This window comes from Triturus cristatus, chromosome 3_2 (genome assembly GCF_964204655.1).
Source record: "Triturus cristatus chromosome 3_2, aTriCri1.1, whole genome shotgun sequence".
NCBI classification, from domain to species: Eukaryota; Metazoa; Chordata; class Amphibia; order Caudata; family Salamandridae; genus Triturus; species Triturus cristatus.
This window is the reverse complement of record NC_140584.1, coordinates 1,105,359,746-1,105,383,712: the sequence shown is the minus strand read 5'-3', so window position 1 is coordinate 1,105,383,712 and position 23,967 is coordinate 1,105,359,746. Positions and strand designations below refer to the sequence as shown.

Sequence of the window (23,967 nt, the reverse complement as noted above, 5' to 3'; positions counted from 1 at the left end):
TATGCTTTTGGACAGATGACTAGTTTGAAGATGAATAATGCATTGTGATGTGGTGTTCTTTCAACTCCTAAATTGGAGTAGCTTTCGGGCAGACCTGAAGGATATGGAGATGTTTTTCCCTTTCCAGGGTGTATAGATGGAAAAGGCAAGCAGCATTGTTTTTTGCTGTTTTACACTCCTTGATCTGCAGCCTGATGGTGTCCTGGCTGCAAGTGTGCTGAGTGCCACCAGAGATGGTGAGCTTGACTGAAAGATGAGCAGGGGTGCTGGTTGTGATGGCTTTGGTGTGGGCCAGCAAGGGAAGCCAGTGTAGGTCTAGCAGGATCGGGGCGATGTGATCATATTTCTTCAGGCAGTGTGGAGGTTAACATTAAGGGAGGGGGGGCAGTGTGGAATCTGACCAGTCATGGTGTAGAGAATTACCAGCATCCAGATGCGAGAGTATGAGGTCTTGAACAGCAGTTCTGAAGTCATTTTCTTGGAGGAACGGTTTCATTTTCTATAATAAAGACAGCTGGTATCAGGACATCTTTGTTTCTCCGCACTGTGTTCATTAAGGGTGAGGATGAGCAGGGCACAGACCCACTTCCACCCTGAGTCAACTGCGCTGCCAGCCCTCCCCGCTGCTTCTGTTTCCTAAACTCTTGCTTCTATTTCCACCTTGCACTCTGTCTCACTGCTCCTATTCTTTCCTGCTAATTTCATTGAGCTTAATCATTCACTTTTGCTCACTGATCTTTCTGTTTTGTCCTTTTCAAAGCATTCCTATGAGCTTAATCTTTCACTTTTGCCATTGTGCTTTTTATTTTGGCCTTTTCTGTGCATTCCTTTGAGCTTAATCTTTAGTTTTTGTTCACTGCGCACGCGCTCTTCTGCCCGTTTCCCGCCGCTCGCCAAACCCCTCTTCAATCACTGCTCTTCCACCTCCCGCCTTGCCCCGCCCACTGCCTCTTAGCACCCCTCCCACCTTCCAGGGCCTACTTGAAGGAGGCAGCAGCACGGCCGCGCCAAAGGCAAATGACAACCACCTCCACGTCCTGAACATTAGATGACCCAGCAAATGCTGCTGCCACACCGCACTCTTTCGTAGGACAGTTCTCCCAAGCTACCTTCTCCTGCACCAGCACGGCCACTGTCACACCACAAACCCCCACACCAACCTCTCGTCACACCATGCCAGAAGTGCCACACCGACTCCACTGTCTACACCTTATCATGCTCTCCATGTGCAAGCATTCCATTGAATTATGGGAATCATCACCACTCTCCCACTCAACATCGTCTTCCTCACCAAGACCTGACTCAGCTGCACATCTGCCCCAGACATTGCCATAGCGATTCCCGACAGATATAAAATCACTGACCAGGAACGCACAAAGCAGGGAGGAGGAACAGCAAATATCCACAACCAGACCATAAAGTGCCCGTGCTCCAGCTTCTGCAACACCATTGTAGATTTAATTGCAACCTAGCCTTATTCTCCAAGGACTGCATCTTCCTCAGCCACCTAAATTTCCACATTGACGACCCCAACAACAACAAGACTGCACAACTCCTGGACAATAAGAGCAGTCTCGGATTGACCCAGCTCTACACACAGCAGAGGACATACGCTGGACCCCATCTTCACCTCCAGCCACCGTGTCAAATACAGCCAAGTCATAGAACTCAAAAGGACTGACCAGTCCATCATCCACTTCAGCATCTCCAGCTGCCACACCACCACCCCCAAGATGACCACCCCCCTACCAGAGGTAGAACAAAATATCAGAGACCAACTGGACAGACATCCTCAATACCTCCAACCCCTCTACCACCACCAACCTCAAACAAGGAGTTAAGAACTTCAACGCCTGGATCACGAATTTTACTGACAGTATCATCTCCATCAAGAGCAACAACCAGCTAGAGAGAAGAAGGCGCACCAGCAAGGACACCTCCAACAGAAGAGCCTTCAAAACCTTACTCAACCTCTACCACCACCTGCTAAGAGTAACGAAGAAGACAGCCCTAGCCTAGCTCATCAAAACCAGCGACGAGCAGCTGCGGCTGCTGCAGGTAAGAGCAGTGGGGCCAGGTGAGGGGGAATTGCGAAAGACAACCACGAGGGAAAATTAAATAAATCCTTAATTTTCCCTTGTCATCTCTTGAAATCTCCCCTTACCTGGCCCCACCGCCCTTACCTGCAGCGGCCACGGCTAGAGCCAACAACACCAAGGAACTTTTTAGCATCATGAAGGGATTCTCCATTAGTGATGCCAGTGAAAACAACATCACACTATCACAAGAGCTGTGAGAGAACGTTGCCGGCAACATGAAACCACACAGCAACACCGTCTCCTCCACCAGCTTCTTCACTCTGCGCATGCTATGTAAAATATTCAAGTAGCTACCCCTGCACACGATATGCACAATAACACAGACCAACTGGACTACAGTAATGCTATATATGTAGGAATCGCTCCACACCTACTACAGAGACTACAGACCCTACAGAATGCGGCAGCCAGACTCACCCTTGACCTTCCCTGAAAAACACACATCACACCCCACATCAGGCAACTCAACTGGCTCCCTGTACATAAGAGATGCTAATTCAAGCTGTTGACCCATGCACACAATGCTCTACAGAACCAAGAACCCACCAACATTAAACACAACCTGAACATTCCACCAACAGTCGAGAACACTTTGCTCCGCCTCCCTGTTACTTGCTCATACTCCACGCATCTACCACAGCAAAAGTGGAGTTCATCCTTCTCCCACATTGCAGCAAAGACCTGGAAAACCCTCCCCATGCAACTCCGGACCATCACATCACTTCTGGAATTCTGTAGGGACTTCAAGATTTGGCTGTTCAAATAATCTTCCAGGACCTGCTAGTGCCTGAATACCCTTTTGGGTGAATAGCCACACTTTATAAATCTTGATTGTTTGATGGATTGAGGTTGGTGACCAGGGTGAATCCAAGTGACGAGGCATTCAGTGAAAGTTGGGGTTTGAAGCTCTCAAGGTTTATGTCATTGAGTCAAGTTTGTACTGTTTCTTTACCAGACATAAATGACTCAGTACCCAATAATTGTAATCATTTTTGGTAATATGCAAATCGTTCGTTTGTTCGTTCGTTCGATAACTTTATTTCGGCCACCAACGACCATAAAAGTTCATAAAAAACATATAATACAAAATTTAAATTAATGAATAAAAATAGCATTTAAAATACATTATATATACAACTTTACATATACATACAATAATATGCAAATCAATTTAGCAAAATTATACAATTAATTACAACTGAGTCACACAGTGTACGGACTCAGTAGTGGTTTTTCCTTCAAATTTGATTTCTTTATACATGGTTTTTTTTCTTTTTAATTAAAAAGATCTTTTATTTGAATAGAAGACATTTTTAATTTAAAAAAATAAAAGATCATGAATAAAGAAATCAACTTTTAAAGGAAAATTACTATTGAGTCTGTGCACTATGTGACTTGGTTGTAAATAATTGGGTAAGTTTGCTAAATTGATTTGCATTTTACCTAAAACGATTTTTTTGGAGTCTCTCCTGTGAGGAAGATTAAGATGACTACTCTTCCAGATTCGTGCACCACTGTATTTTGATTATGACCATAACCCATTGTAGTGATAGGTGTGATACAGTCTTGCCTCTTTCTCTCTATGTAAATCACTTGTTGTACTGTACCTTGTTTGTTGTTCTTGTTGTTCTCTGACAAATAACAGGAATGAGTAAGCGCTGGGCGTCCAGGTCTGGATGATGAGCACACAGTGTTTGAGGCACTGGATGCCTAAAGCAGGTGAGACTTTCAGGTAGAGTTGGGTATCATTGGCCTATTGGTGAATGCTGATGTTGTCATCTGTGAGTGGAGCAACAAGTGGCCCCATCTACCAATCTAAAGGACAAAGATGACAGAGGAGAGTATGGAACCTTGTGGGGGTACAGAAGTGATAAGTATCTTCTGGGACCAGCTAGTGCCCATGTGAATGAACTAGTGTTTTTTTGGAATGGTTGGAGAAGCACCAGTCAAAAATGTGCCAGTGAATTCCATTCAAGACTGCAGGATTCGAATGCGGGTGGGATGGTCCACTCTGATAGTTTTGGGTGCCCTGCGCTGACAGAGTGTTACGTTTTGTGATGCTCTGGTTGCGTGGATTACAACTTCATATCTGTGAAGCCATGCAAAGTTACTATGCCTGGCTTTGGATGTCCTCATAAATATGGATTAAGGCAAGGCAGCGCAAATCGCTGCGTTGCCTCATTCTGCGTTAGGGAGGCATTCCATGGGCATTGCAGTGGGTTTTCCCATGCACCACCCATGGATTTTGATGTTGCACCAGATTTACAAGATCAAGTAAACCTGGGGAAGTGGAAAATTCTTACACCTCCCAAGGTGTACGAAACAAGGTGAAATTTATTTATTTCTCCTCGTTATTTCCTCTTTCTATGAGTGCTGCATTTTGCAGCACAAATAGAAAGATGAAACCACCTCATAGAATTGTGTCTGTGCAGGAAAGTGCCCCTTCCTGCACAAAAACAATCCTACCGACAATACAGGCCCCCTTCCACCACAGTGCAAGGGGCCTTCATTGGCCCTAGGCAGCTGAAAGGGCACCAGCGCAGGACGAAAGTACAGGAATGCACTGTAGTGCATAAATATGGTTCATTCCGGCTCTTTCACTTTGGCGTACGGCAGCACAGCAAGATGACTGCACTACCCTATGTTGAATGCCCTTAAATGAGGGCCTGAGTTTTCAATGATCTTGCTGATGAATGTTAGATGAGTGAAGGATGTTAGTTGGCGAGGTCATCAGGGCATAGTATAGTGCGAGGGGACTGGCCTGCCTTGAGAGTTTCGAGGCAGATGCTTTCAGTGATGGAGAGATTGACACCTGGCAGAAGGTCTACCTCTGACAGGCAGTAGGGACTGTGCATTAACTTCTCATAGGAGACCTCCTCCCAAGCCTTACTCTCATTCGGAGGCTGCTGTCCCTCAGACAGGCCCCTCCCCAGAAAATCTATGACCCCTAAGAGTCTCAAGGCGGTCGGGGCAGTCGGGCGATTAAGTGAGTTATTGCCCAGAGTCACATGGCGCAGAGGTGACCTGCCCCGGTGCAGGGATTAGAACTGAACCGTGAGCCCTGTGCTCCAGAGTCAGCCACCCTGGCCGCTGCGCCACACCTCTCCCTCCTCGATTTCTATACATTGAGCACAGTGAAGCAATAGATGACGTTATGCTGGATTACGCACTGTCCTGCGGTCACTGATGGGAGATTCCACCAGTGGAAAAATCCCACGTAAATTAGCATCAGTTTTGACTTCTGACTAAAAAATATTGCCGTATTTGCCATCCTTATGCCAATCCGGTGCTCTCCTGTCACCAATGGGTGTGAATGCCAATATGGCCTTACATACCTGGTGGTCATAGCTCACCTGTGCTGACTTCCGGTGGTGGAGGCTCTCTGCACGAGCAGCCCATCCATAATAACGTCCTTTACATTGTGGGCGTGTTCCCACTGCAGGGCAGAAAGCGGAGTGCAGCTGAGTTCCAGTTTCAGTCCTGGCCCCCAGTCTCCCTTCCTGCACCAGTGCCAAATATATCCAAGCGCTCTGAGTGCTCGTCGCCTCCTGTGAAACCTGTTTTCAAGGGTGCACCCTGCTCCGGTATCCGCGTGTGGCCCCAGCCATCTCCCACAGACACATTTGTGAGCGCACTGATCCCCCGAAGCGAGAAATACTCTTTGGAAATGAATCCCCGAGGTGAGCTACGGAAACACCAGGCAGACACAACGCGATTCAGGAAATATTGACACTGGAATAGGTGGCATCAGGAGTGAGATTAGATGATGCGGCATTGCGAAAACACATGTGTCATGGAAAGTCTCAGCTGCCACGTGTTTTCTCCCACTGAGAAGAAACGTGGCCATCTGGTTGGCCCCGTATGTTTCAATTGAAATAAACAAACTGCCCTTAAAGTGAAAAACAGCACAAAGTGCAGTCGTTTTGAATATAAAGGGAAAGATGATAAGAAACGTGAATTCGATCAATGTTCACACACAGGTACTACTATCAAGCAGGCGCGCAACACCCATTGGACTCACAGGGCTTCAGCCCCCCCGTCGTGTGTGGCAGCCCGGGATGAGACAGCCCCCCGGGCAAAAAAGCAGCCGCACCCGAGCACCCGAGCACTTCACAGGTCTTTAAAAGACCATTTGCATGTTAATGAGGCCTCGCTGTTGTTTCACCCCTTCACCCCTTCTAAGAGCCCCTGCAGCTCCACTCCTATTGCTTAAAGTTCAGCCCCCCCCGAAATTTTTGCTCAGCCCCCCCCCCCGAAATTTGGCTCTAGTTGCGCCTCTGCTATCAAGACATTTAGACCGAAGCATTCGTGCAGAAAATGGTGCGAATGGAGTTCGCGCCAATTTTTGCACTCTCACGCTCCCGATGCCTTCTAAGACACGAATAAAAAAATTATCACAGGTGTAAGTACTGAGGGGCATATTTACAAGGGCTTTATCTCTGCTTGATAAAACCAGCACCCTATTTACAAGAGGGTGCTAACATGCATAATCGCATGTTAGCACCCCTTTTCCCAACGCCTCATTTGCATCTCCAATGAGATGCAATGTGGGCGTACCCAAGATGGATTAACTTGCAAATATAGCTGATGTTTACATCGCGATATTTACAAGGCAGCCCACATGTTTTAGCACACATTAGATTTTGGCGAAAACTGCCCTTTTCGCCAAAACCTAACGTCTGCTAAAATCCTGATTTAGCCATCCCTAACATAGGGGGGTGGATTATGCTGATATGACAGCAAGGTTATCGCCCTTTTGCAGGGAACATCGCTGGAAAACCAGCGATGTTCCCTGCAAAAGGGCGATAACCTCGCTATCTCTGGAATTTTTATCGCACTGGAGTAACGCGTTGTTAATAACGCGCTACCAGGGCGATAAATAACAGAGATAGCCTGCGATAATATAATTATCACTAAGCACGGCCAGCTGTTAATATGCCCCTTAATCTATTAAAAACTAAGACCATGGGGTACGTCGTTTTCCAGGTGCACAATTAGCGCCCCTTCCTTATTTGCGCACCTCGGATTGGTGGGTAATGAGTGCTTATGGGTCAAGAGCAGGCTTTCCTAGCTCCAGTTTTAGCACAGTCATGTATGTACCACCAGTTTTGTGCTGACAGAAACCAGCTGAGCTAAATGTTTAAATGTGATATTGACACATGGCAAAAGAGAGCAAAACCTGCTTGCCCCTATTACCATTTTGATAAACAAACACCTAGGCCCTGATTACAAGCTTAGGTGTCATTTAATGCACTTGATAAATAACAATACCACGGGGTACAGTATTTATCGGGTGCAAAAAAAAAACTATTACAAGTTTACGGGGAGTAAAATGCTGATTTTTGTGTTTAACGCACCAAAACCCGCATGAGATGGTCAATACCGGATTCTTTTACCCCGGTAAATTTTGCGGGTCTGACCTGCAGATATTTGCCAAAGATGGAGTTAGTTAACGCATCTGCTAATTACAGGGGTTTATGCATGGGTCGGAATTAACCAACACACTCGTAAGCAGGCCCCTAATTTGGAACAAAAACATGAGGAATCCTGGCACAAATAATGCAAATTTCAACGGAGTGTTTTTACATCCACTAATAATAGGTATAATTTGTCCTTCTGTATTGATTGAAGAGAGCAGCTATTTTCAAATAAGTGGTTTCAAGGGGACAAAGTGGAGTTAATATGGTAATATTTCTTCATGCCATAGATGAGACATGGTGAAGCATGCAGGATGCCCTTAAAGGGGGGGTAGGGGGGAGGGCAGCAGATGGGCCAGTGTGGAGTCTGATTGGCCATGGAGCAGAGCTTTGCTATCATCGAGATGGGAGTGCACGAGGGCTTGAACAGCATTTCTGAAGTGACTTTCTGGGAGGAACAGTTTCACATTCTTTGGTGCAGAGAGATGGTACTGAGACATTATTGCTTCTTGGCAATGGGTTCCTTGAGGGAGAGGTTTGTGTGCAGAGCGTATTCAAAGGGGCAGATTTATGTTTGACTTGCGCCTCATTTACGCCGCTGTTGCGTCACTTTTGTGACGCAGCAGCGGCGCAAATCCTGCGCCATGGTGCGGGGTATTTACAACGTGACGCATCTGGGAGATGCGTCACGTTGCAAAGCCCTGCGCCGCATGTAGGCGTTCCAGGGCAGGTGGGGGCGTTCCGGCGCAGGAACGCCTCCTAAAAGTGGCTGAGTGAAATCTACAAGATTTCACTCAGTCACTTTTGAGCCCATGCTGCGTCAAAACCCTGCGCCTGCTTGAAGCAGGCGTAAGGATTGACGCAGCATTGTGCAGATAGGGCACCCCAGAGCCTTGCTGGAGCTGCGTCGCGCTTGTGACACAACTCCAGCAATGCGCCACTTTTACGGCACAGATGCGTGACGCATCTGTGCCGTTTTTGCCCCATGGTGCGCCGCATTATAAATGCGGCGCATCCATGGGGGCGGAGCTGGTGCGCAAAATAACTGGCGCATCCCTGCTGATATGCAGGGATGCGCCAGTTATTATAAATATGCCCCAAAGTGTCTTGGCATTCAGTGAAACATAGGGTTCACACAGTTCCTGATCCAGGAATTCTGTTTCGGTGGGGTTGAGCATGAGGTAGGTGCTGGACATTCAGGTCTGGGTGAAGTGAATGCAGTGTTTAATAGTGGCAGCTGGCGACATTTTAAAACGGGGAGGCAGTAATAACTGACAAGTGTTGCACTCCTGAAGGGGGTTGGGAGGAATGGAGTTTACCACAGGATTTTTTTTTTTTAAGCTAGAAGCCAATGTGATGCATTGGCCAACACATTTCCCAAAGAAATTGCATGAATACAGGTTTAAAAGGCAATTCTAAAGGGAAACTCTGCATTCTTTAATATTCCAATACTTCCGAGTTCACCACCTGAAGTATTATGCAGGTGCAATAGAAAATACTACTCGCAGATGCAATAAATTATGACACAATAACACAGGTACCCCTGCATGGGTGCAGCTGAGGGAGTTCCTAGGCACTGCAATTCAGTGCCCCCGAGCTTGTTTCCACTTCTTTGAGTCGGGGGAGGTGTGCACCCTGGTCCACGCTGCTGCCCCCCTTTTCCGGGGTTACTGCGTGGGTGCCCGAGCTGACTTTGCGGCATGCCGAATGACCAGTCAGCTGCCCCTGCAGTCCCAAATGTGTGCATGTTAACGACCTGAGTGTGTTCGGTGACCTCCAGCCCTCCTCCCTCCTTGCTCCGGTGGCTGCTCCCCCCCACCCAGCCCTGCTCCGTGGAGCCATCTCCCTTGTGGTTTTGTGGATTGGATTATTTGCATGTTCCGCCATTTTGTCTTAATGCCATCGGTGCCCGTGACCCTGGTCCTCCATCTTGGCTGCTTCAATCCAATTCACATGCCGCCGGACTACGCCCTGTGGCGCCTGACTGACCTTTACCCCGGGTTGAACCCCCCCCACTTGGGTCTCATACACCCTTCACATCTTGCTCAGTCACGCGACACCGGATGTTATGATTGCTGATCTCCTAGACGGTTTGTTTGACTTTTACATTGACTTTTTGGCTCCCCTGAAGTACTTTCCCCTTTGCTGGTACTACCTGGCCTGATCTTTTTCCCACCCCTTTTTATTTTTCCCCCTCTACCTTCTATTCCCCATAGGACGTGTGTATATGGTATTCTATTCTATAGTAATTCTTCTTATTGTGTCACACTGTTTTTCCTATGTGAAACTAGGCTCCTGTAATTGATGTAATTTTGTAACTCGCTAATCCTCATGTAAAGCGCTCTGATACCTCCGGGTCTGGCCAGCGCTATATAAAACTCTGCAAAATAAATAAATAAATACATTTGTGTAGCCCTTCAGACCAGGTTTCACAGTTTCTTAGTGCTGTAAACACAGATGTTACAGTTCCCAAATCAAACTGAACCCGGACAACTAGTTGCAATGCCCTCACAGGGATACCAACTTATGCTTCAAAGATCACACCAGATGTCAGCAGTAGACATGTAACTCCCTGGGCTATTAAGGTTTTCAGCAAGACTAAAAAATATGGACTTGACTTTTTAAACTGTGCTATAGATTTCAATTATCCAGCTATTTTTTGTATTGCCAGGAAAGCACTGGCAGCCAAGTGGCTATTAGGAATCATTCCTCGCATCTACTTCATCCAAATATCCTTAACCTAAAGGTAATATCTGCTGAAAATAAGGAGCTTTGTCTTTTATAGTAATGCTAACTCATGCATTTAACTGCATCAGAAGTTATGCTGCCATTGTGATCCCAGGGCCCTGCCGAAGCACAGAAAGCCTAGCAGTCTGCATTCTAGTAAACATTAAAAACAGACTTCGGAATGGGGGAATCTGCTGAACGTGAAAAGGCTGGAGCACGTCAAGTGATGCACAAGCAGCAGAGATCCAGCTGACAGAAGGCAGGCTTCAATATGTCAGCACCATAATTCACCTCAGCACCGCCTCTTTTTCTGGGAACAAAGGGCTGTAAAAATATAATCCCTCCATAATGGTGTCAACACTCTATGCATTCGGACATGAGCAGGATTGGCCTGCTAATGCCTGGCTGCCTGCCTCTCAATAGGACTACATATAAGGCAGTCCGGCACAGAAATACTGCGCTATAAATAATAGAGAAAAAGTGTTAATTGGGGCTTGCAGATCAGTGGGGCATGGCCCCAGCCGCTTTAACACCAGCCGCCTCTGGTGTTTAATGCATTGGAAGTATGAAGCAGAGGAGACTTTCAAATGGAGTTGTGTATCATAGGCATATTGGTGAATTTTGATGTTACTGTTGGTGAATAGAGCCCCAAGTAGTGCACTATGTTATTGATCCAGGACTACAGGCAAAAAATGCCTGGAGACATCGCACTACCTGATGGATGCATTCTATGAGAGTACTAACCCTAATGGGTCCGCTAGTGGTCCCACTAAAGGTAGCAGGGCTTTTCTACGAACATGTGGGAAAGTCTGCACGAGCATCAAAAGCGGCCAGCTGTCTCGCTGGAGAGCCGAGCCTGAACATGTGGTTCTCAGATCTCTAGTAATGTGCTGTCCATCAATGCCCCAGACACCAGGCAACAGATTGCAGGTGTTCGCATTTACGGTGTGACTGACAGCCCTAGGTCTGCAAGTTGGCCAGATCCTTTGTGCATTAGCTACATGGTGATAACTCGTCCTGGAGGCCCCATACTTCTAGTCACAGCGGAAGGCAATAATGCACCAGCTTGTCCAGAGCAAGGTGTATGGAACGCTCATGACAGAACCACATTTGCCAGTGCTTTTTGCTTATATTCTTTGATAATTGGGAATAATTCTACATAACAAATATTGTTTTCCAGTCTGGTCAAATGAACTACTACTGTTACAACAATTGTGGTTGTGCAAGGTTATTGTGTGGAAGGGAGAGTAAGAAAGAGAGAGATGTGGAGAAAGATATATATATGCAATGCACTGCTGATGACGTCACATATTACATCACTCATGACATGGTCAGTGACATCACTGATGACATCTCAAATGACATCACTGATGACAGGATTACATCATCCAGTGAATGTGTGTTTTTCTGAAGATTAAATATGTTTTATATATGTATATCTCAAGGTCGATGGAAGAATAAATGGGTTTGTAAGTGTCTAAATGGATGATTTCTTTTTTGAATTATTGATTGTATAACTTACTGATTAAGTGTATCTTAGTGAATACATGGGTTACTGAATAATGTTTAAATATGTACATATCTGTACCAGTCTCTCACTTTGTGTATAAGTGGCTGCATGGGTTGGTGAGTAGCTACATGAGTGTCTATATAGGTTATTAGTTGGTTTTTTGAGTATCAGTATGAGTATCTGAGTGTCTGTATGGTTCGGTGGGGGGTATTACTTAGTGCATAGATGCATGAATGAGTGACTCACTGTTTGTATGTGTTGAAGACAGCAGGTGAGCAGGACTGTATGGGTGGATGAGTGTGTGTATGGGTGTGTTAGTGAGTGAATGACTGTCTCAATAGTGTCTTTATGAGTAACTACATATGTTTTAAACTAGTATATGTGAGTATTGGTGTATATAAGTGAGTTTACGTGAGAGTGAGCGATTGGAAGAGTTCCTGTATAAATTAGTATGGGTTTCTATAAGTGATTGCTTTTGAGAGTACGTATGTGTAAGTTTCTGTAGAAGTAAGTGTGGTGGTGTGTGTATAACTGTATATGCAAGTAAATGGATGTTTGATACTTTGTTTGCATGTGTGACTATGTGTGTAAGTAACTCTATGGGTGAGTGTCAGTGTGTAACAGGATGTATAGGTGTATGAGTACATATGATGATTGACTACATGTATGAGTGACTGTATAGGACTGTTGGTGAAGGAGTGGATGTGTGTGTAGATCTTGGAATTACTGAATAGGTGTGTTGTAAGTGGTATTGGTATGTCCATTGTTTTGAAAATATTAGTTTCTATTTTTGAGTGTGTGTATCAAAGTTTATATTAGGGTGAGAGGAGGTCTGCCACTCTATCTCAAGGATGATGTCATCAGTGATGTAATCAGTGATGTCATTTGAGATGTCATCAGTGATGTCATGAGTGATTTCACTGACCACGTCATGAGTGATGTAATATGTGACATCATCAGCAGTGCATTGCGGGCACGCGAGTTATAGTTAGCTGAACTAACTATAACGGGGGAATTTCACTGGTTTTGTACGAGTGAAATGTCCAACTAACTATAACACCCCTGAAACCTATGGGTTTTTTCAGTGAATTTCTTAGGTTTTTTAAATGATAATTTCTAACTATAACGTGCCTGAAACCTATGGTTTTTTCAGTGAATTTCAAAGGTTTTTTAAATGCTAATTCCTAACTATAACATGCCTGAAACCTATGGTTTTTTAAGTGAATTTCAAAGGTTTTTTAAATGCTAATTTCTAACTATGCCTACAGAGGTAGGACATGTGAAGAAAGAAGAAAAAACGCACAAAAAGAAGCAAAAGAAATTCAGAAAGAAGCAACAGAAGTCCTCAAAAACGAAGAAAAGTGCAGGAAGAAGCAAGACATGTGCAGAAAGAACAAACGGAGGAGCAGAAAGAGGTCGTGTTACAAAATCATCCTGTGCCCACAACTTTTTCGGACGGGTACTGGTGTTAACTGACTGACTAACCAGGCCTAGAGCCAGTGGTATGCTAAAAGACACTTAGAATACAGTGAAAACACCTACATAGACTATGCGTTGGGGCACCCCTGTGATTAGCATGACCTCCTCTGTAAGCCCCTAGTACATAATAGGGCAGGGGGATTAAAACTACCTCTTAAAAAGTGCCACGGGGTGCGTTTGCACACTGGTGAAGAGAGGGGGCCTGAGGTGATATGTGTGCAAACAAGCCCTGTGGGCGTTTTAAGTTGGGGAATAAAGTTCCCTTGAATCCTGAGGGTCCCTGGGGGACAACTAACCCACCAGGTATGTCCAGTAAGTGCCACAGAGTTGCATTGCAAAGAGATGTAAAATGGGCATGGCCTCGGACCACCTCTCTGCAATGCAGCTCTGTGGTGCTTACTGGAGGTACATGGTGGGCTAGTTGGACCCAGGGACTCTCAGGATTAAAGGGGACTTAATTCCCCAACGTAAAACGAGCCACAGGGCATGTTTGCACACGTCACCTCATGCCCGGTCCCCTCCCATCACCACTGTGTAAACACGCCCTGTGGCCGTTTTAAGTTAGGAGATTAAGGGGCATAGGGGCATAGTATCAAGGACGGCGTTAAAAATTATCGCCGGTTTAGCGGCAGAAAACTGCCGCTAAAGCGGTGATAATGGGCTTGATAATATGCCCTGGAGAATTCCAATAGTGGTCCATGTTCTGGTGTGAACATGGGCTTCTATTCGAATTCTCCAGGGCATATTATCAAGCCCATTATCGCGGCTTTAGCGGCAGTTTTCTGCCGCTAAACCGGCGATAATGTTGACGCCGTCCTTAATATGTCCCCAAGTCCCCTTGAATCCTGAGGGTCCCTAGGGTCCAACTAGCCCACTAGGTACCTCCAGTAAGCGCCATAGAGCTGCATTGCTGAGAGGTGTAAAAAGGGACACGGCCTGGACCACCTCGCTGCAACGCAGCGCAGTGGCGCTTAGAAGCACCTGGTGGGCTAGTTGGCCCCCAGGGACCCTCAGGATTGAAGGGGAATATTATCCCCAACTGAAAATGCGCCACAGGGCGTGTTTTCACATGTCACCTCAGGCCCCGTCCCCTCCCTTCACCACTGTGTAAACGTGCCCTGTGGCCGTTTTAAGTCGGTAGATTAAGTCCCCTTGAATCCTGAGGGCCCCTAGGGTCCAACTAGCCCACTAGGTACCTCCAGTAAGCGCCACAGAGCTGTGTTGCAGAGTGGTGTAAAAAGGGGCACGGCCTGGACCACCTCTCTGCAACGCAGCACAGTGGCGCTTACTGGAAGCACCCGTTGGGCTAGTTGGCTCCCAGGGGCCCTCAGGATTGAAGAGGAATTATTTCCCCAACTTAAAACGCGCCACAGGGCGTGTTTGCACACGTCACCTCAGGCCCGGTCCCCTCCCTTCACCACTGTGTAAACACACCCTGTGGCCGTTTTAAGTTGGGGGATTAGGTCCCCTTGAATCCTGAGGGTCCCTAGGGTCCAACTAGCCCACTAGGTACCTCCAGTAAGCGCCACAGAGCTGCGGTGCAGAGAGGTGTAAAAAGGGGCACGGCCTGAACCACCTCTCTGCAACGCAGTGCAGTGGTGCTTACTGGAAGCACCTGGTGGGCTAGTTGGCCCCCAAGGGGCCCTCAGGATTGAAGGGGAATTATTTCCCAAACTTCAAACGTGCCACAGGGCGTGTTTGCACACGTCACCTCAGGCCCCGTCCCCTCCCTTCCCCACTGTGTAAACGCACCCTGTGGCCATTTGAAGTTGGGAGATTAAGTCCCCTTGAATCCTGAGGGTCCCTAGGGTCCAACTAGCCCATTAGGTACCTCCAGTAAGCGCCACAGAGCTGTGTTGCAGAGAGGTGTAAAAAGGGGCACGGCCTGGACCACCTCTCTGCAACGCTGCGTAGTGGCGCTTACTGGAAGCACCTGGTTTGATAGTTAGCCCCCAGAGGCCCTCAAGATTGAAGGGGAATTATTTCCCCAACTTAAAACGTGCCACAGGGCGTGTTTGCACACGTCACCTCAGGCACCGTCCCCTCCCTTCACCACTGTGTAAACATGCCCTGTGGCCGTTTTAAGTTGGGAGATTAAGTCCCCTTGAATCCTGAGAGTCCCTACGGTCAAACTAGCCCACTAGGTACCTCCAGTAAGCGCTGTTGCAGAGAGGTGTAAAAAGGGGCACAGCTTGGACCACCTCTCTGCAACGCAGTGCAGTGGTGCTTACTGGAAGCACCTGGTGGGCTAGTTGGCCCCCAGGGGCCCTCAGGATTGAAGGGGAATTATTTCCCCAACTTAAAACACTCCACAGGGCGTGTTTGCACACGTCACCTCAGGCACCGTCCCCTCCCTTCACCACTGTGCAAACGCGCCCTGTGGCACGTTTTAAGTTGGGGGATTAACTCCCCTTGATCCCGAGAATCCCTGGGGTGCAACTAGCCCACCAGGTACCTCCATTAAGTGCCACAGAGCTGTGTTGCAGAGAGATGTAAAAAGGCACATGGCCACAGAACACCTCTCTGCAACGCAGCTCCCTGGCGCATACTGGAGGTTCCTGGTGGGCTAGTTGGCCTCTGGGACCCCAGTACTCAAGGGGAATTAGTTCCCCCTCAGCAAACGCGCCAGGGGCGCGTTTGCAGAGTGCTGCAGGGAGAGGGTGTGGACTCTGGCGCGATGCCGGTCTTTTTTTTAATTTTTTTGTTTAGGTCTCGCTGAGCCAGCGTGCATGCGCTGCTCTCGAGACTTTTAGTAAGGGGGCTTCAGAAAATGCTGCCATGAGCCTAGAGCTTGAGTGCATGTGCGTGGGCGCGCGCCTTACAGAGCCATCTGGCTTTCAACCCTTACACGCGCAGCGGCATTCACTTTTGCCGCCGCGCATGCGCGTGTAACACTCGCGCTTCTCCCCCTCCCCACCACATATCGCAGCCAATGCTTGTTTAACAAGTTAACCACTGAGAAGAAGGCTTTCTTTATCTCGCTGAGATCAGAGAATGGTGTCCGGTTTCTTTACTGTGACATTACCTAATAAAAATACCGCTGACGGAGCAGCCACGCAGCATTTCCCTCGTCTTTGCTTTCCAATATATACACGTCTATGTCACATCCCTTAAAACTATTCACAAGGATAATTTCAATCTCTTATCTAATCTCACTTCTCCTTTTTTCCCCTCGCTGTGGTGGTTCCGAGCGTGATATTACCATTTTACCTGTCAGCCAAGGCCGCAAGACGACCTTGGCTCGTGTCTTCAGCGTCGGCTAATGACGCAGCTGAGTTCGAACAGCGAGTGCCATGGAACGCAACCAGGGCTTCAAATACAGATCAGTGTTGAGACTGACCTCCCTGGCACGCCTGAGCGTACTTCACGCGCTCCTTTTAAATTAATGGCTGTTCGAATAAATTGTACTCATCAGAAACAGCGAGCTTCATTGCTTTGAAGCTTTTAAATGATTAATTTCTGAGGCAGCATGCAGCTGGCTATGTAACACAGGATGTTACTACATCTTTTACAGGGGTCTAAATTATCAGATGGCCACACAGTTCCATTTCACTTTTTTCATTAATTTGAGGTCGTCGTCTCATGTTTGGCCCAGAATACCAGTGCCCCAGAGAAGCATGTTGTAAAATCTGAACCCCAGAATGATTTTACTCCTCTTAAACGTGCATACTAATCTAGAAAAGCATAGTTCCATCCGCCAAATGAGAAATTATATTATTAAAGTCCAAACTGCACAAGGTAAGAGTTTCGCCCTGGGAATGTTCCCCGTGGTGAGTTATTGTATTTAGTATCAAGCCTTTTTCGTTGCCTTGGTGTCACGTTTGGCTACTACTCTTTAATTAATGGATAAAACCGCTTGATAAGGAAGGACATTGACGGCAAGAGTGGTCACTACCCTTCTCCAGCCAGAGTCCCTGAACCATCCCATGCTGGTCCTTCTTTTATTTATCAGCAAATCGGATTTTTGCTCTTTGGTTTTTGACTTAAAAGGTTACTCTGATGAAGAATGTCAAATAACGTTTGCCCAAGTCTCCATTGAGACTTTTAATGCTGGGTGCTTTACCCTCCTACCTCAAAATTATTCAAGTTGTGCCACTCTTTACAACTTATTTGGATACCACTGACCTTGGCAAGTTCAGTCCAACCACAAATCTGCCTGCTACCCGGCAACTGTGAAACTTCAATCCCATATTGACAGTAGCCACCTTTATTCTTACCAATAAGGGTTTTTAGGTCAAGCCTAGAGCAGCGCATGTGCTGCTGCTCGACTTTTAGTAAGGGGCTTTTCAAAGTGCTACACTGTGGCCTAGAGCTTGCGTGCATGTGCGCAGACACGCGCTTACGAGCAGAGGCACCATATGGCTTTCGTCGCTCCTCATGTGTCATCAGCTTTCAAGATACGAGAGCTTTCTTTCACATTCCTGAAGTCGATAGCTTCCTTGTTGCTCTTTCTTACTACAACTGTCCACAAGGTGGTGGTGTTCCCACATTGTATATGGAAGCTACTTAATATAGACAACATAGAAGTTAATACGGCATAGTATTGCTTCCTGGCCAGTATTGTATCGACACGGCTGGTGTTTGGATGTAAAAAAACAAGCATTGGCATAGCCAATAGGTCTGGCTTTTGGGACCTTATAAGTATTTAGTTATGCAACTGTTGCATGGCTAAACACTTATAAGGTCCCAAAGGTGAGACCTATTGGCTATGCCAGTGCTTGTTTAAGAAGGGGGCTATTTGGCCCCCCTTCTTTTTCTAATTTATTGGCCCTGGGGACCCCATTCCCCAGGGCTTGACCCCTATTTTATTTATTTCTTTTCAATAAAAATTTGGAAGGGGACACGTGGCCCCCCTCCCGGGGCATGGCCATTTATTTTTATTTACATTAATCATTGGAGGAGGACTGCGTAGCACCCCTCATGATGGCCCCGGGGACCCCATCACCCGGGGCCGGCCTTTCCTTTCTTTTTAAAAAAAATTTTTTTTTTTATATTTGGGGAGGGGGGGCCGGCTCCCCGCGTCCTGCTTGAGCCGGCATTGCTTTTCCACATGGGGAGCTACTAAGATGCAGCTCCCAGTGTGGAAAAGCAATCGTCTCTGGAAGAGAGAGAAGGCTTCCTGCTCTCTCTTCCAGTAACCAAAGCAGCTTGCTATGGCAGGGTGGGAGACCACCAAATTTAAATACTTAGTGCCCCAGGGAGGTGGCGGTCCCCGGGGCGTGTGGGGGGGCTCAAGCCCCCCAAAAAGCCCCAGGGGGTGGCGGTCCCCGAGGCAGCGGGGAGCCGTTTGCCCCCACTACGCAATTAATTAATTAAAGCCCCAGGTGCTGGCTGTCCCCGGGACTTGGGGGGGCTTGGATGCCCCCCCACGTTAAAAATTAAAGCCCCGGGCTGGGACTGCGGGGGGGCTGTGTGTCCCCCGCAAATATTTGAGCAAAGCCCCGGGGAGCTGGCAGTACCCGGGGCCGTGTGGGGGGGATTGGGGCCCTCCACACTTTTTTTTTTCTCTGCCCCCGGGACCTGGCCCACCCAGGGGCTAAAGATTAACGAAGCGCGGGAGCCCATGCTTCGTATTTTTTTTAAATTTCGGCCGAAATTCGCACGAATCTCGCCGATTGTTTTTAAAAATAGCTTTTTTGGGCCCTGGGGGTCCTTGTGGGACCCCCTGAGCAGACCTAGGGGGTCAGGGTGTTTCTACCCTGCCCCCTTTTCTTGTTTTGCGCATTACTTTTTCTGTTTTCTTGTGCCTCGGTTCTACCGAGGCACAAGATGGCTGCCAACACTTCCTGGTTTGGATTGTTGACAGCCAATTAGCATGCAGCTCGTGATCACAAGGGTGCGCGGATCCTCCGCGGCCATAAATATCTAAACTTTTGTAATTTTGATTTTCTCAGCAACTACTGAACGGATTTACACCATTTAACAAAAAGGGATCTTTCTGAACCAAGGGCTACCTTTTTGCCAAATTTGGTGTAATTCCGTTCAGCAGTTCGAGCTGTAGCCGTGTCTATAGTTTCCTATGGGAAATTGCATGGGGAAAACATGTTTTGGGACCCCCCTTTTTTCTCAGCCCCCGCTAGACGAATCCCCCCAAAACTTTCAAGATAGGAGCGGACCGGAGCGCCCCACGAGTTTTGAAAATATCGCAAAGATTTGTCAATCTGCGCCAAAGTTTTTGGGAATAGAATGTTGTGATTTTCCTATGGATAATAGGTCCTAACTATAACTACCTACCGGCGACCGCCAGTAGGTAATGTATGTATATATATATATATATATAGAGAGAGAGAGAGAGAGAGGAGAGAGAGAGAGAGAGTTAATGTGTCTGCTGTGATGCACTCCAGGATGATGGTTTCCTCTACAACACTGCTAGCATTCTAGGCAATACATAGCATCTGGGGTCATTTTGATACACAATCTTTCCATGATGCAGCACTCAACTCTAGCAAAATTCTGGCCATCCTTGGCTTACTGTGGGCATCTTTGGAATCATGATGTCTGCTCCTAGGTTATATCTGGTCCTAAGATAAGGTTTTTCATTCATGGAATATGGTGGGAATCCTTTGCATGATAGGAACCACCCCTGACATAGTGCTGGCATCACTGGTATAAAGATGCTGGCACTGCATATTTTCAGAAATTCCTGGCATACAGTGGGGATGCTTGACATGATGAGTTTCACTTCTAGCCTACTGCTAGGACACACCTGCAATATTTTGATATTTTTCTGACTTTTCTGAGCCCATCTCAGGCTTAAAACTGTCCTTGGGATAATATGTGCATCATTGGCATGAAGGGTTCCATTTCTAGAATAATTGAGCCTTTGGCATTATGATGGGCATTCTTTCAATGCGGTAGTATTTCTGGCATGATGATGCTTACGCCTGACAAAATGGTAGATATTCTTGGCATAATGTAGAAGTGCAGGATTGTCAAGACGGTGCCCTCTCCTAGAGTACCGCTGGCCCTCCTTTCATATTGTGGGCATGCCTTAGTATCATGGAGCCTAGCACTGCCATCATGGTGACACAAGGACAATTGAGCCTCCTTTCCCATATGGTAGCCATTGCTGACATAAGGCAAGGCATCAAGGGCATAACAGTATAACTTCCACGCATAGGAAAGGAATTCCAGGCCTTTATTTGTGCTTATGCAAGGCAGAAAGTGTCCCTGTTTGGCAGAAAGTCATAAAATTGACAAACTGATGCTTATGGATAAAATCTCAAATTAAATAGCTGGTATTTGGGGCAAGATCAGTGTTTTTAACAAAGATCATAATCTTTTGGTTGAGGATGAAATTATGGCATTTTCTAAATATACTTAAAGCTATTATATGAAGAAGAAATAATGCTGGGGTAATGAGACTTACTGGTGATATTTTTCCTTGTCTTCAGAAGAAATTTGCTACTATGGCAATTATTTCATGGCTCATGTGGTGCTATTTCTCCATGCACATTGATGGTACTTTTTATGATACGATTGTAATTGCACTCTGAGGCCATGCCTGCGACTGTTTTCTGAATTTGTTAGTTCTCTATAAAGTGGCAGCACAACTGCCTCTGCTTTACATTGTTTGGCATTGTTAGATCATTATAACATTAATATTTTCCATCCTGACCTTTTGAATAGATTCTCATTCAGAACATATAATGAAAAATCTACTTGAAAAGGAGAGGATGAAAAAAAAAGAAGCAGAATTTAGAGGTGACAGAATATGTTATAAAACTTTCTGTCAGTGATAGAAATCCCAATAGACAATATTGTTTAAGATTCACCTTCTCTAGCAGAATAAAGTTATAATAAGGAATCAGGCAAAAACAAAGACTACTGGTACTTGCATTGCATAAAACCGCTCCGAAAGCTTCTTTTTTCATCAACCATCAAAAAATAGAAAGGCGTAAATCCTTTAAACACTTGGGGATAAGCTATGTATCCAACCGTCAGTAGTAAGTGGAAACCCCAAGGCAGTCACCTTTCATAAAACGGCCATTAAGACCAAATTTGGATCCTAATCAATAGATTTTGCTTTGAAGGTTTCTCAAGCCAAAGCTACCCCCTCTGTGGAGGCAAACTATAGGGTTATGTCTCAACTAAACAGTTCATAGTAAACAGGAAGATCTATTTTCAGAGTTTAAGGCCTTGAACCCCACCGTACTCTCCACAACTAGAGATAAGCCGGGGCGAGGAGTCCATCCCACACAAAATTACAACTGAACATACAGGATGCTGGGTTCTCTTTTGGACACACAACAGAACGGTCCAAACTGTAATTTTATAAATATAATAGTTGTAGTGGTGGTTAGGCACCATCCTTTTGTTAACGGTCTATACTTCCCAATCAGAAATATATGTACCCAATTTAACTTGGCAGTTAAGAAGGGGAGAGGAAGAACCGTTTTCAATCCTTGATGATTTAATTCAATATTCTCTTACTGATTTGCAATATCTAGTTGTCCAGTTTTATCTAGGTAGTTTGGAATGATACAGATTACACACACACACACATGTATACACATACATACAAAATATAAAAGCTTTTTATTCTTTATTGCCAATGAGATGTTTCTGTCATTTTAGATTGTTTGCTTTTGATTCTCCATTTCCAGATCCAGACCAGCACCAGAACAACCCTACACGGCACCCTCGCCTACAGATCCCCAGAACCTCGAACCTCGTTCACCACTACCATCGCCGACCTTATTGCGCCCCATGCTATCGCCTCCATGGACTACATACCCATCAGAGACCTCAACTTCCACCTCAACAACCTCAGCGACCCCAACTCTGCCACCCTCCTGGACAACCCCACCAACCTCAAACTGTAACAGCTTGTCACCACTCCAACCCTCAAGGCAGGACACACCCTCAACCCCATCTTCGCAGGAGGTAACAACATCCACTTCACCCACACCATGTAATCCCCATGGACAGACCATCACCGAGTACACTTCTCTTTCGACCAAGCCACCACCCCAAACCTACACCACGCCCTCTACGAAGGAACTGTAGCAAGGTCACCGAGGAGCACCTCAACTCCACCCTCATCCACGATCCCCACCCACCTCGACCGACGCCAACTCCATAGCCAAAGAACTTCAAAGATGAATCACCAACAGTGCAGACAAGCTCGTCCCCCTCTGCAACCCCGACAGACAGCACCCCAGTAAGGCCACCTGGTTCACCACCGACCTCCAAGAATCCAGACACACCTGCAGACATCTCAAGAAGCTATGGAGAAACAGCAAAACCTCAGAGGACCGTACCACCTACAAGAACACCATAACGGAATACCACCAACTCATCAGATCCACCAAGAGGACCTTCATCCGAAATAAAATCCACGCCAACGTCAGCAACTCAAGGAAACTCTTCAGCATTATTCAGGAATTCATCAAGCCCCCTAGTGAAGCCACAGACATCACACCCTCCCAAGACCTTTGCAACAAACTCGGCTCCTACTTCCACCTCAAGATAAGATCCCTCTACGACAACTTCAAAGAACAGACTCCAGACACCGAACCCCTTACGCCTGCCAGCAATGACAGACAGCCTACCATCTCCTCCTGGACCCTAGTCACCACTGAAGACACTCCATCAACCATGAAAGGCATTCACTCAGGAGCCCCCATAGACCCCTGCCTTCCACAGAGCCGCCGCCACCATAGCACCTGAGCTATGACACACCATCAAAGCCACCTTCGAAGTAGGCACATTCCCCGACGACTGGAAATGCCCAGAAGTCAAACCCCTCCTCTAGATGCCCTCAGCAGATCTGACAGACCTCGAGAACTACTGACCCATCTCTCTACTCCCCTTCATAGCCAAAGTCACTGAGAAGATTGGCAATGCCCAACTAACGAACTTCATCAAAGAGAACATCATCCCCGACCCCTCCCAATCTGGATTCTGCAGCAACCACAGCACCAAGACTGCCCTACTCATTGCCACAGAGGACATCCACACTCTCCTTGACCAAGGCCACACCACAGCCCTGATCCTGGTTGATCTCTCTGCAGCATTCGACACCGTCTCTCACCGCACTCTCACCGCCAAACTCCATGACACTAGCATACAGGGAGCCGCCCTCAACTGGCTCTGCTCCTTCCTCACTGGAAGAACCCAAAAAATCAGACTCACGCCCTTCCTCTCCGAACCCACAGAGATCAACTGTGCAGTGCCCCAGGGATCGTCGCTCAGCCCCATGCTCTTCAACATCTACATGGCCCCCTTCGCCACCATTGCCAGTCAGCATGGACTCAGCATAGTATCCTATGACATCCAGCTCATCCTGTCGCACACCAAGGACTCCCACACCACCAGACTCAGATTCCAGGAAGGAATGAAGGACGTTTCATCCTGGATGAGCAGCAGCTGCCTGAAGCTCAACTGGGAGAAGACAGAAGTCCTCGTCCTCGGACTCTCCCCCTCTGCATGGGACAAAACCTGGTCACCCACCGCCCTTGGCAGCCCCCCCAACCCCATGGTCCATGCTCGGAACTTCGGTATCATACTCGACTCCTTCCTCACTACGAACCGACAAATCAAAGGCCGTCGCCTCCACCTGTTTCAACACCCTCCGCATCCTTTGCAAGATCTTCAAATGGATCCCCCCGAATACAGAAAGACCATCACCAACACGCTCATAACCAGCATTCTGGACTATGGAAACACCCTCTATGCCGGAATCAACAAATCCCTGCTTCGCAAGCTCCAGACCATACAGAACACCGCAGCC

General features: G+C 46.9%; 1 protein-coding gene across 2 annotated transcripts in view; it reads right to left on the bottom strand.

Annotated features, from left to right (window-relative positions):
• PITPNM3 (PITPNM family member 3) overlaps nt 1-23,967 on the bottom strand; it is a 1,847,214-nt gene that overhangs the window by 445,902 nt on the left and 1,377,345 nt on the right. Inside the window, exon 1 of one of the 2 annotated variants that reach the window (XM_085649908.1) lies at nt 5,453-5,608. The exons of the other annotated variant lie outside the window; for it this stretch is intronic. Coding sequence (XP_085506034.1) covers nt 5,453-5,502 — 50 coding nt within the window. The 5' untranslated portion in view covers nt 5,503-5,608. Of the gene's footprint in view, nt 1-5,452; nt 5,609-23,967 lie in introns of those variants that run through there. 2 annotated transcript variants of the gene reach the window in all.